Source organism: Trifolium pratense, linkage group LG1, assembly GCF_020283565.1.
Source record: "Trifolium pratense cultivar HEN17-A07 linkage group LG1, ARS_RC_1.1, whole genome shotgun sequence".
Classification (NCBI taxonomy): domain Eukaryota; kingdom Viridiplantae; phylum Streptophyta; class Magnoliopsida; order Fabales; family Fabaceae; genus Trifolium; species Trifolium pratense.
This window is the reverse complement of record NC_060059.1, coordinates 49264691-49278587: the sequence shown is the minus strand read 5'-3', so window position 1 is coordinate 49278587 and position 13897 is coordinate 49264691. Positions and strand designations below refer to the sequence as shown.

Below are 13897 nucleotides of genomic sequence, written 5' to 3'. Positions count from 1 at the left end.
CATCAATAATGTGCGTGGGAGTCGGGTCGGTCATAGGTTCCTCAGCAGTATTATCATAAAAAAGGTTTCCAGGAATCCGAACATTGGTGCGGTCCGGGTTAGGAAGAGTGAAATTAGGGAACACTTTATTATTAATTAACAAATAGTAAACACTTTGTCGTTCCTTAATTAATTTCATGCTCTTAACCGTGTTAAGATCAATGTAAAAAGAAGGCAACGGACCGGCGAACTCGTCTCCGTGTCCTAGGAGTTTAGCAAGTGTTGTAATTAAACCCCCAAACATAATGTCTCCTTTCTTTGCAACAAATGAGCGCATATGTGAGAGCATGAAAGAAACAGAATTAATTTTGATATTATTAAAAATGGCATATAGAAAGAAAAGCTCTTTGGCGTTGACTTTGTTAGAATTTATTCGCCCGAAAATAGTGTAACCAAGTAATTGTCGAAAATATCGGAAGGCGGGATTGTGAATGGAGGAGGCTGCATTACCCTCAAAGCTCTTCAAGCGTCTTCCCGTAATAGAATGCCAAAATAATCTAGCATTTTCTTCCCATTGCTCGTTTTCGGGGATACTATACATTACACCATCGCCATAAGGAATACGCAAAAGATTTGCAATTTGATCATAAGTCAATTCGTATTCCTTATTTTGCAATCGAAAACGAGCAATGCCATTTGAACTATCAGGATTTATTAAAATAAGAGAGCTGAGAAATTCTATAGTTAGTGGAAAATACCCAACATCTTTTTGGTTCAAGAAAAAATTCAAATCAAGAGTACATCAAGCATATAATTCACACTATCATATAATCCTAGTTTTCTTAAACAACCTTCATCAGCATACCTAGTGGGAACAAAGTCCCTTTTGGTGAGAGCTTTAAAGATATCTCTTTGTGTATAACCTTCTTGTCCCGGCCGATACATGAGGGGTGTTGGTTGGTTTGCCATGGAAATTGAGTGGTGTAATAAAGAGAGGGAAATTATATGGTATGTTGGTATAATAAACTTAGGAGAATAGAAAAAGTAATGAATGAATTGTTTGTTGAAATGGTCAAAAGGGAATAAATAGGAAATAGTAATATGTCAGGCATCTCAAGGAAGCTTCACATGAGGTAGTATTTTCAAGAAAATAATAGCATGCATTATGACAATGACAATGACACATGAAGAACTATTGCATGCATGACTACTCACATGTGAACATTATTTATTTTGACCAAATAATTGTTGAAGGCATTGGATACTATACACACTACGTATAAGTATAAGAATGAATGTATAGTGGTGTAAGTCTCTAAGGCGCCAGCCATGTTGATATTACATGGTATGGCGCCAGTTTTAATTATATGGTGCTGGCCGTGGCCTTGTGTAGCGCCGGCCGTGGCTTTGGTACTAGTCACAATTGAAAAATGTTGAAAAAAATCGTTTGATAAATTTTTGTGACCGGCGTAAATGCGTAAATAAATATACTTAATAATTTGCGTTATATAATAATAAAGTGGTACTAAAAATAATAACTATAAAAAAGAAATATGATTATCCAAAATATAAAAATATGCATACGAAAAATAAAATTTGTCTTTGTGATGCATGTGATGATATCTAACATGAAATAAATATCTTCTTTCACGATTTATTTAAAGCAATGTCTGGTTGTGAAAGAAAAAATAAAGTAAAATTTTGCGATCAGCCACTTGGTTGTGGCGCAGCGGGAGGCACTTGGATGGCGCGAATCTGGTCCGAACAACGATCGAACTGTTCTATGACCAAGTCCATGAATCGATAGAAATCTCCTTTTAAAGTTGCAAGATCCGTACGAAGAGCAACGAGTTCCTTCTGCATGCCGGCAATGGCAACTCCACAGTCAGGTGGTGTGGTAGAAGCAGCTGTAGGGGTAGGTGATGGAGGTGCAGGTGTGTAAAAGAAAAGTGGTGGTTCTGGGTCATTAAGAATGTAGTAAAATGGTGGTGTTTCGGGGTCAGTTTCATCTTGTCCCTCCAAGTTATAGAGCCAGTTCTTTTTATCGTGTACACTAGTTTTGGTATTGTACGGCAGAGTGAATTCATGAACAGGCTCAAGGTTGATCAATAACTGGAAGGTATCAGGGCCAAGGTTTCCAATCAGGTGGTTGTTGAAGCAATATTCAATTCCCATGGGTTCTACTCCTATAGAGAGGTCAATCTGTGACAGGGGGGTGTAGAGGTCTAAGGCTCTAGCTATGATGGTGACAAAACCACCAATGCCTATGTGGCGAGTTGGGTCTTTGGTGAATTTGGCTAAACTGTCAAGTAGGAAGGATGCAGCATTGAGTGGTCGACTTTGTGATCCACAAAACATTATGAACAGTTCTTCCCTACTGACGGTTGTGACGTTGGAGGGTTTTCCAAAGAAAGTGTGGGCAATAATCATGTGGAAGTATCTTATTGCCGGGTTATGGATTGTTGTGCTTAGTCTTTCATCGGGGGGTGAGTTAGGGTTGCCCGAAATGCTGCCCCAGAAGCGTTGAAGCTCACTTTCCATAAAAGTATCTTCTTGTATCTTAGTGAAAGCATCTGGGCCACAAGGCACTCCTAGGTATTCAGCTATTTCTCGGGTGGTAAGACGGTAGGATTTTCCGAACAATCTAAAACTGACAAGACCTCCATGTATGGGATTTCCACGTGTCGGCTCATACCTAAATGCACTCAGGAATTCCAGAGTCAGATTTCGGTAGGTGGGTGGGTTGGAAAAAGTGAAGCGGTCCCAACCTAGTTGGTTAATCAAGAATCTCATGCTCTCAGAAATTCCTAAAGCTACTAAGGCGTAACTGTCTGGAAAAACATGGAATGATGTCACTCGGTGTGAAAGGTCTTCGTATCGTTTTTTCTGTGTAGCGCTTCTGAAGTTAACTATCATTTTGTCCTCCATTTCGTTTTTTCTTTCTTTCTCTTTTTTTTTTTTTTTTTAAAAAATTACTCACTATCTGCTATAATCAGGAGAAAAAACAATCAAAAAGGTTAGTGCTGATCAACAAAATATGCGAATTAAAGTATATGAAATAAAATTAAAAATTAAAAATATTAAAGTACAAGAAATAAAATAATAGAAAATATAAACATGGGTTGCCTCCCATGCAGCGCTTCATTTAATGTCGGTAGCTTGACAATAATTCGGGCAAACGTTTAGGTTTCAGGTGGGAGATCATCTAACTTTAAACTTGAGTAGTGATCTCTATCGTTAGGGAAGTAGTAATGTTTTAAACGTTGCCCATTAACAATGAATGTCCCGTTTGATCCGTTCTTGACTTCTATGGCCCCATTTTTAAAAACTCTAGTTATTTTAAATGGTCCTGACCATCTGGAACGTAGTTTTCCAGGAAATAATCTTAGTTTAGAGTTGAAGAGAAGTACAAGTTCCCCTTCCTTGAATTCTTTTCTCAATATATGCCCGTCATGCCATTTTTTAGTTCTTTCTTTGTAAATCTTGGCATTTTCGTAAGCATCTAGTCTAAGTTCCTCTAGTTCATGTAATTCTAAAATCCTTTTTCTTCCGGCAGCTTGGTAATCCATATTAAGGGCTTTAACTGCCCAATAGGCCTTATGTTCTAATTCCACCGGCAGGTGACATGACTTTCCATAGACGAGTCTAAATGGGGTGGTCCCTATTGGTGTTTTGTAGGCTGTTCTATATGCCCATAGAGCATCATCAAGCTTTGCGGCCCAATCCTTTCTAGAAGTGGAAACAGTTTTTTCAAGGATTGATTTGATTTCTCTATTAGAGACTTCAACCTGGCCGCTTGTTTGTGGATGGTATGGTGTGGCAACTCGGTGTTTCACTCCACATTTCTTTAATAAATTCTCTAATTGTTTTGATATGAAGTGAGATCCGCCATCACTTATGACTAACCTGGGGACTCCAAACCTAGGGAAAATGATTTTCTTAAACAACTTAGTGACTACTCGCGCATCATTTGTAGGTGAGGCTATAGCCTCTATCCATTTTGACACATAATCTACAGCTACGAGTATGAATTTTTTGCCCATGGAGGATGGAAAAGGTCCCATAAAATCTATTCCCCAAACATCGAAGATTTCTACTTCTAGGATGTTTGTGAGTGGCATTTCGTTTCTTCTTGAGATGTTTCCTGTACGCTGACATTGGTCACATTTTGCAATAAACGTGTGAACATCTTTAAAAAGGTTAGGCCAATAGAGGCCGGCTTGTAGAATTTTATAAGCGGTTTTAGAAGTGCTTGCGTGCCCTCCATAAGGTGAGGAATGACAATGGGTAATGACACTCTCCATTTCTTCTTCGGGGATGCATCGACGAAAAATTCCGTCGACGCCTCTTTTAAATAAAAGGGGCTCGTCCCAATAGAATTGTTTAACATTATGGAAGAATTTCTTCTTTTGTTGATAAGATAATTCAGGAGGTATTATTCCGGCAGCTATGTAGTTAACATAATCAGCATACCAGGGGGCTGTAGTTTGGACTAGAGCGGTTTCTATTTCTTCCTTGCCAGCTTTTTCTTCGCCGAAGGAGAAATCTAATTGAGCGATCAGTCTATCACAAGGGAAGTCATCGTTAATTGGGATATGTTCTTTCCTAATATCATCTAGTCTAGATAGGTGGTCTGCTACCGTATTTTCTATGCCTTTCTTATCTTTGATTTCTAGGTCGAACTCTTGTAGCAGCAGTATCCATCTTAGCAGTCTTGGTTTTGCATCTTTTTTACTCATAAGATATCGGATTGCTGCGTGATCGGTGTAAATGATGATTTTAGATCCCACCAAATATGAGCGGAATTTGTCGATTGCAAATACGACAGCTAAGAGTTCTTTTTCGGTGGTAGCATAGTTTAGTTGTGCCGCGTCTAGGGTTCTACTTGCATAATAGATAGCGTGTAGCTTTTTATCCTTTCTTTGTCCTAGAACGGCTCCTACGGCGTAATCGCTGGCGTCACACATGATTTCGAAAGGTTCACTCCAATCAGGAGGTTGCATTATAGGTGCGGAAATCAAGGCTTGCTTGAGGAGTTGGAATGCTTCCATACATTTGTCGTCAAAGATGAATTCGGCGTCTTTCATTAAAAGGCCGGTTAAGGGTTTAGTTATTTTAGAGAAGTCTTTTATGAATCGCCGATAGAAACCTGCGTGTCCTAAAAAACTTCTTATGTCTCTAATGGTTTTGGGAGGTTGAAGGTTTTCTATTACTTCGATTTTAGCTTTGTCCACTTCTATTCCTCTATTAGAAACTATATGTCCTAACACTAATCCTTCACGGACCATGAAATGGCATTTTTCCCAATTTAGTACTAGGTTGACTTTAACACATCTTTGTAATACCAATTCTAAATTAGCGAGACATCCTTCAAAACTTTCCCCATAAACAGAAAAGTCATCCATGAATACTTCCATTATATTGTTTATAAAATCTGCGAATATCGCCATCATACATCGTTGGAAAGTCGCAGGGGCATTACACAATCCAAAAGGCATACGTCTATAGGCAAAGGTACCTACAGGACATGTGAAGGTGGTCTTCTCTTGGTCGTCAGGGTGTATTGGGATTTGGAAAAATCCAGAGTATCCATCTAAATAACAGAAATAGGAGTGTTTAGCTAGACGCTCGAGCATTTGGTCAATGAAAGGTAGAGGAAAATGATCTTTCCGAGTGGCTTTGTTTAATTTTCTATAGTCGATGCACATTCTATATCCTGATTCCACTCGCTTAGGTACAGATTCTCCCTTCTCGTTTTTGACTACTGTTAGTCCTCCTTTCTTTGGTACTACATGAACAGGGCTGACCCATTTGCTATCAGATATTTGATATATAATGCCTACGTCTAAGAGTTTCAACACTTCTTTCTTAACGACTTCGCTTAAGATAGGGTTTATTCTTCTTTGGTGTTCTCTCGAAGTCTTTGCATCTTCCTCTAATAAGATTCGGTGCATGCATACAGAGGGACTAATTCCCTTTAAGTCTGAGATGTTGTAACCTAAGGCAGCAGGATATTTTCTTAAGACATCTAATAATTTTTCTGTTTCTATCGGGTTTAGGTCAGCGTTCACTATGACTGGGCGACTCATATTTTCGTCTAGATATTCATACCTAAGGTTCTTAGGTAGCGGTTTGAGTTCCAGAGAGAGTTGTTTAGGTTCAAGCGTGGAATTAGGTCCGAGCGGTGGATCTTCTGTTAAACTATTGTCTATATCTATAGGATGTTTCAGGATCACCGCCTCTTTAGGTAATTCTTTCTCTATCTCTTTAACACACTCATCTATTATGTCTATAGCGTAACAAGTGTCTTCTACGGCGGGTGTTTGCATGAACTTAGAAAGAATAAATTCAATTTTTTCTTCGCCCACTTCTAGAGTAAGTTTTCCTCGCTTAACGTCTATTATTGCTCCTGCTGTGGCCAGGAATGGTCTTCCTAAAAGGATTGGAATACATGAATCTTCCGTAATGTCCATTACTACGAAGTCGGTAGGGATGTAAAGCTGGCCGATTTTTACTGGAATATTTTCTAGGATACCTACAGGGTATTTAACTGAACGGTCTGCTAGTTGAAGAGACATCCTAGTAGGTTTTAGATCACTCAAGTTTAACTTTTTGCTGATCGAGAGGGGCATGAGACTAACACTTGCTCCTAAGTCGCATAGTGCCTTATCTATTACGTAGTTGCCTATTACGCAGGGAATTGAAAAACTTCCAGGGTCTTTAAGTTTAGGTGGCATTTTGTTTGGAATATGGCACTGCATTCTTCGGTAAGTGCGACTGTACTATCCTCGTCTAATTTCCTCTTGTTTGATAAAATTTCTTTAAGAAATTTCGAGTATGTGGGCATTTGCGTTATTGCTTCCGAGAAAGGTATGGTTATGTTTAGTTGTTTCAGAAGTTCTACAAATTTCTTAAAATGCCCTTCAGTTTTAGTCTTAGCCAATCTTTGAGGAAAAGAGATAGGTGTTTTGTAAACAGGTGGTGCAGCAGGTGTAAGCTTCTCGGTTGTCTCCTCCTTATCTCCTAATTGAGGATTTTCGGCTTCTCTCACAGGCTCCTTTGGGGATTCACTATTCTCGGCCTCCATGCTGGTTTTCTTAACGCTTCCCGAGTTTTTGACTCGAGGATCAGGTGGACCTTGCAATTCTTTCCCACTTCTAGTGATTATAGCATGTATGGCATTTGCATGCCCTTTGGGATTAGGCTCAGGTTGTCTTGGAAATGTGCCAGCTGGAGCGGCCATAGCTGCTTGCTGTTGTGCCACTTGGGAAATCTGTGTTTCTAGCATTTTGTTATGGGTGGCTAGGGCATCTATCTTAGTGGATAGTTGTTTTACCAACTCATTAGTTTGAGCATTTTGGTTTAAGCATTTTTCCGCCATAATCTCGAAGTTAGACTTCCTTGGTGGATAAGGTGCAGCTGGTTATCCTCCTTGCTTTTGGTAACCTGGAGGTGCTTGAGTAGGAGGGTTGAGTGTATTGTTGTTCCTATAAGATAAATTAGGATGATTCTTATAGCCAGGATTATAGTTATTGGACAGAGCGGCATAGTGTACTTGGTCGAGTCCGGCTAATATAGCACAATCAGATGGTACGTGACCAGGGACTCCACATACTTCGCAATTTGGTTGGATTGCAGCTACGGTGGATGTGGTTGGCAGGGTTAAACTCTCCAACTTTTGAGTAAGGGCTTCTACTTTGGCGTTGACATGGTCTATGCCACTTACTTCGTATATACCGCCTTTTGTCTGGGATTTCTCTATGGCAGCGCGTTCGCTTCCCCATTGATAATGGTTTTGGGCCATGTTTTCTATAAGCTGGGTGGCTTCTTGGTAAGGTTTATCCATCAGCGCTCCGCCGGCGGCTGCATTTATGGTTAGTCTTGTGTTATAAAGCAGGCCATTATAGAAGGTATGGATTATGAGCCATTGTTCTAGACCGTGGTGTGGACAGAGTCTCATCATGTCCTTGTATCTTTCCCATGCTTCGAAAAGTGATTCTCCTTCTTTTTGCCTAAATCCGTTGATTTGGGCTCTTAGCATAGCTGTCTTGCTTGGCGGGAAATATCTGGCCAAGAATTGTTTCTTCAATTCGTTCCATGTAGTGATGGAGTTCGAAGGTAGAGCTTGGAGCCAAGCTCTAGCTCTATCTCTCAAAGAAAACGGGAAAAGACGGAGTCGTATTGCTTCGGGTTCGACACCATTTGCTTTTATTGTGTCTGCGTACTGCACAAACACTGATAAATGGAGGTTAGGATCCTCCGTAGGGGAACCAGAGAACTGGTTTTGTTGCACGATTTGCAACAAAGCGGGTTTCAACTCGAAGTTTCTTGCTTCGATGTTAGGGGGCGCGATGCTCGAATGCGGTTCTTCTTCGGAAGGAACGGCGTAGTCCCTAAGAGGACGTGCGTTGTTAGCCATGGGTAAGAGGTTTTGAAGTTCGCGGATTCGACGTTTAAAATGAATAAAACGTTCTATTTCGGGTATAGGTTGTTGTAATGGTTCCTCGGAGTTACGAGTATTGGGCATACAACCTAAGAAAAAGGTTTAAGGGTTTGCCTTAATCGTTACGGATTAAAAACTGTATAGCGAAAATTTGACTAAATTAGTCCCCGGCAACGGCGCCAAAAACTTGTTGCGATATTTCTGCAAGTGCACAGACTTATCGTGTAGTTATAAAAGATTATCGATCCCACAGGGACTATTTGTTAAAATTTCGCTTATGTTTTTAATACAATGTAAGGTTAAGGCTTAATAATAATTAAAAAGGGGTTTGTAAAATAATTACCTAGAAATAAAATAATTAAATTAAATAACAGTGACTATTAAGAATTGGTTTTAAATAAGTTGGATTTTAACTAACTGGAATGTTACTTTAGGTACTTCAATGAGTTCGGTAATAAACACTATGTTTTGAAAAGTTTAGTCCTTTTTTTAAAAAAATTGATTTAAAAATACTCGTCTCACACTTTCGCGCTATTGAGTTATATTATATAATGATAAAATAAATGTATCACTTTCGCTATAACATTTACTTATAAAAATATTGTTTGGAAATCAATTAAATTTTACTAAAATGGTCTAGTTTTCACAAAACGATACTAGTTTAAAAATATAGAACTCATGTCATCACACTATTGGACTATATTATATAATATAAATAAGATGTTTTTGCTATCGCTCAATCATTAGTTCATAAAATACCTTTTGAAAACTAATATAATTTAATTAACCTTAAAGAGCTATCGCGATATTAAAGTTAATGTTCAGTTTTTACTATCTAATATAAATTTCAAACAATCGTTCTGTTAATTCATACTTTAATTAATTTTCACTATCGTGCAAAATTATAATCTATTGTTTAATTAAAAACTGAAACAGAAAACTAGACTTGAAAATTTAATTCACAGTTTAACTACCGAACTCATATCAGACACCTATTTCACATACCAGTTATATTAAATTAGTTGGACATAATTATAAATAAAGGCATAATATAATAGTAGTTACGTGAAAAAGAAAACATAGATATGGATTTAAAATAATTAAAGTGAGCAGTAATAGTAACTGGAATTTGGAAAATAAACTTAAATATATTGATTAATGTAAACTTACAGACAACCGAAACTGGAATTGAAACAAGAAACAAAGGACAAGCTGCAGCTCTCAACACGTAAAGCAGTAAACTTAAGTCTAAAAATTTAAAGTATGTGTTTTTTCTCTTCAGCTTGACGTCGTGAAAGATGATTTTTAATTCATTCTGAATGCATCTATATATAGGCTGAGGAGTCCTGCCTTTTCTGCTTTCAGTTCCTTTAATTTCTCCCCACGATTCGCGACTGACTTGATAAGATGAGACTGATATTTTTTTGCTGAAGAATAGCTCACGACCGGCGCCATGTGTTGTTTAAATTTTGCACGTGTTCCTTTAAAATAGGTGACTGGCGCCACAATTTTCAAGGCTGGCGCCATAAATTCCACGGCTGGCACCTTAAATCTTGTGGCTAGCACAAAATTTGTGTCCCTTAAATACATGGCTGGCGCCTTGTATTCATGTAGCTGGTGCCACTTGTTTTGCTTTGTTTCTTTGATATTTTTTTTGGTCTCGGCACATCTGTAGTTTCATAAAAAAAACAATAATTATTTTATTAATACTAGGATAAATTAGATAAAATATTAAAATACTTAAAGAAATAATAGTGATAAAATAGTGCATTTTTCGGTGTTATCACCCATCCAACACAATTTTTGTCCATTTATCAACAAGAGATCAAGGACGGCCAGTTCCTCAATTTGTCGATAGATAGTCAACAATCATGATATCGGCATAAACCATTCTTATCAAACCGCTAAAACGTCAACTTCGCACGAAACATCCACAGATTCACATTCTACGACCTCACAACGTTACCCTAAAATAGGTACAACCAATCGAACTCTCCAAAAGATACTTCCGTGGAATACTTCCACAACTCCATAATTCTCATAAATCTTTGATTCCCTCATGAATCACTTAACCGTGTTACATCACTTATTCATATTCGAATCTTATCCCAACATATCACTCGATAATTCAATTCCAACAATCACTTGATGACCAACATTCTCAAACTTCATTGACACATGCTAAAAACTACCGTCTCTAACCGTCAAATTCCTTTTCTCACATTGAGTCGAATCCAATACGACTACTCTGTTCCCAAGTAATCTCTTAACCAACATTTGCATTCTTTAACGCAACATTTTCCAATACCACTTCTCCTTAATCCCTTAGCAATTCGCCACTTCAAAATTAGGCTACCACCTAAAATTGGTTCTCCGAGCAATCATAACCTCTATCTCGTTGATTCCAAACGACATCTTCAATTTGCCCATAATCCATTTATCAATGTTCCTCATCATCTTGCATTGCAACAAGCATAATCTTCTCCGTTTATTCACTCATCGGTTTCTTATTCACTTACGACCTCTACCAATCATCATCTCTCTATGGACAGCTATCTTTAAACTCTCCCTTAGTACATTCGATACCAAAATCAAACTCTTGAATTTAATCTACAAAGCTCCAAATATTCGTCATACAATCTAATTCTATCCATTAAATTCTAATCAACCTTTGTCTTAGTATTCTTACTCATGACTCCTTGTCTAATCCCAATATGACATCTCTAGAAAATTTCCAAAATTCTCGTCCAAATACATTTTAAGTTATGCACCAAGTCACTACCGTTCCATCATCCATGATGAAACAATTTAAAATCCTTTACTTCATTGTCACCGATTGTGACCATACCACATCAACATCCACGATGCATCTAACAAAACTAGTCTCTACCGACTCTTCCATTCCATGAATCCAAATTCCTTAGCAAATACTTACTCACTCTTATCTTGTGGGCACTACCAAATGCTCTCTGACACTTACCTTAGGCATCACCTTCAACCCCTTACTATATGTGCTCAAACACAACATCTACTCACATGTGCGGTAATCCTTTTCGCAACTCTCACCTAACACAAGTCACTTCCAACATTATCTCCCATTACTCATTCTCTGCATGTTCTTTAACGGCTAACTTTCTTATTTCACATCATTCTAAGACGTTACTACTCACTTACCTTCATCTCAACCTCCAAGAATCTACGATCTCGTTCAACATGCGACACTAATTGTCCGGTCATTATCCAAATCCAATTATTCTCTTCGACAAGCCTCTCACAAAATCCTTCGAATCGTTATCCTACTTCCATCTTCGAATAAACTCGACTACTTATAAAATCCTTACTTCAAAATCATCACCTCCTCAAGAATCTTAATCACTCCCTCTTCTTCATATTTGACTTATTTTGATCAAACAGATACTTCAACTTTGGTCCACAAAACACGCCTCCATACTTTTAGTGCAACACACGATCTCCAACCGTTTCGAGTACTCTTCATCTCACTTAACCAATCTCACTAACGCCCCACGACGAAACACTTGGTCCGACAACTTCCCTTCTAGTAGTTTCTCACAACTTGTTGCTCCTATTCATTCCACTTCGAACAACGTCACCACTTCCTGAATATTCCGCTTCAAGAGCATCTCTACTCATCTCATCTTCTCACGTTCGAAACATCTCGGAGGGATATAACCTTCTCCCCCACTTATCTCAAGCTCACTCGTACTCTTCCACTAGAACTTTTGGTACTCACGCCTAACGGTTCTATCGTCTCTAAAACACATTCTTCCCAAAAGAAGAAACTAGTATCGACATCGTTTACACGCATGTCGCATACAGGGGCAAAACCCAACCCACGATACCTAAACACTAATACAAATTCATGCAAGCATTCAAGTAACTCATACTTCCCTCACTTCTCAAAATTAGGAAATCAAAACAACACAAGAAAATGGACATTGCATAGCAATAATTCATATTCACATTTATTCTAGTCCTAGCAAACACAAGAAGACAAGAATCTCACATCTAATCAACTTAGGACACGACATCAACAAAATAAAATTTCTTGTCTGGCTCCCTCGCTTAGCAAAAGCTAGCGAGCTCCCGGCGAGACAAGTCAAAAACATTCACAAGATTTAGCAAGACTTAGCGAGACTCAGCGAGGTTCATTCTTCGCCTAGCGAGCACATCCAAAAAATCTGGGTGCTCTGCTACGGTTTTGAACTTACGCTCACTAAACTCTCGTTTTCTCGACTCACTAATCCACAAAATCCAAAACTTCAAGCATATAACATCATTATAAACTTGAAAGCACAATTAGAATCATGCATCAACAATCACAACATAGAATTTATGAGATCTTCATGTTTTTACTCATAAAACGCATAGCAATTCAAATGCCTAGTAATCATCTAGCACATGTCATAAACAAACATATAACAAACACATACCAGGACACATTAATATCCTACTCTTCTCACCATTTTGAAAATTTAATTTTCACTTACCCAAAAGAAAATAACTCTATATTTTCACCAAAATCTTCAAGAAATAATATTAGTTTTTAAAATTATTTCAAATCATTACCACATGCAGTTTTACATCATGCCGGATCATCACGTGCAGTTTTATATCATGCCGGATCGTCAACAATTAGCAAATAAGCATCAATCCACCAAGTTTAAACTACACAAAAGTTAAACTCTAAGCATATACAACTATCATAAACATAGAAGTTTAGCACTCACACCATTACTCAACAAAAGAATGGATCGATTAATCCAATTCACACCACTCATAGTTCCTAAATGAACAACATGAATGATTTCACAAAACAAACAACACAAAATTGTTTGACAAACACGACTGACACACAACACTCACTTGGTCTGACTGCACAAACCTGCTCTGATCGACACATAACCCACATAGTCCGAAGACAACCAGGCTCTGATACCAATTGTAACACCCAAACCCATTATTTATATATTTCTACCTCTAGTAAAATCTTTTTCAAAATACGCAACGGAAAATCACATTTAATTTATTAAATATCGGTTCGAGTATTACACTCCTCTAGCAAAATAATACTAATGTAATTAATTAGTAAAAATAGTGTTTATACAAATCTTTGAATCAAATAATGTATTTATTAGCTATACAAAACAACCTAGATAAGGAGACTCTATACACATATAAAACCCCTTTTTCCCGTGTCACAATCAGAGCAGAGCTTCACCGACGACTCGACATCGAATACCACAAAACCTGTAAATCTGGACCCCCAACGGTCCAGCACATAACACATAAAAGAGAGTTAGATAACATACTCAAAATATACAAGTGTAAGTATATGGTACTTAAACACTTCTTCATAAAAACATGCATAATCATACATTATACATATACATCACCATCATTCATGCATATTCATATATCATGCATATACTTCATTTATCACCTAATCAATCATCC

The 13897-nt window shown here is 37.9% G+C and overlaps 2 protein-coding genes and 1 non-coding gene across 3 annotated transcripts; 1 reads left to right on the top strand and 2 right to left on the bottom strand.

The window, feature by feature from the left end:
- Positions 1-6667: 6667 nt before the first annotated feature.
- On the bottom strand, positions 6668-7360 carry LOC123895703. The gene has a single exon (XM_045946189.1). The coding sequence runs from the start codon at positions 7358-7360 to the stop codon at positions 6668-6670; it is 693 nt and encodes a 230-aa protein (XP_045802145.1).
- Positions 7361-7402: 42 nt separating this feature from the next.
- On the bottom strand, positions 7403-8398 carry LOC123895695. The gene has a single exon (XM_045946177.1). The coding sequence runs from the start codon at positions 8396-8398 to the stop codon at positions 7403-7405; it is 996 nt and encodes a 331-aa protein (XP_045802133.1).
- LOC123903374 lies at positions 7914-8020 on the top strand. Its single transcript, XR_006807951.1, has one exon. It is a non-coding gene; the product is annotated as a small nucleolar RNA R71 (small nucleolar RNA).
- Positions 8399-13897: the final 5499 nt, after the last annotated feature.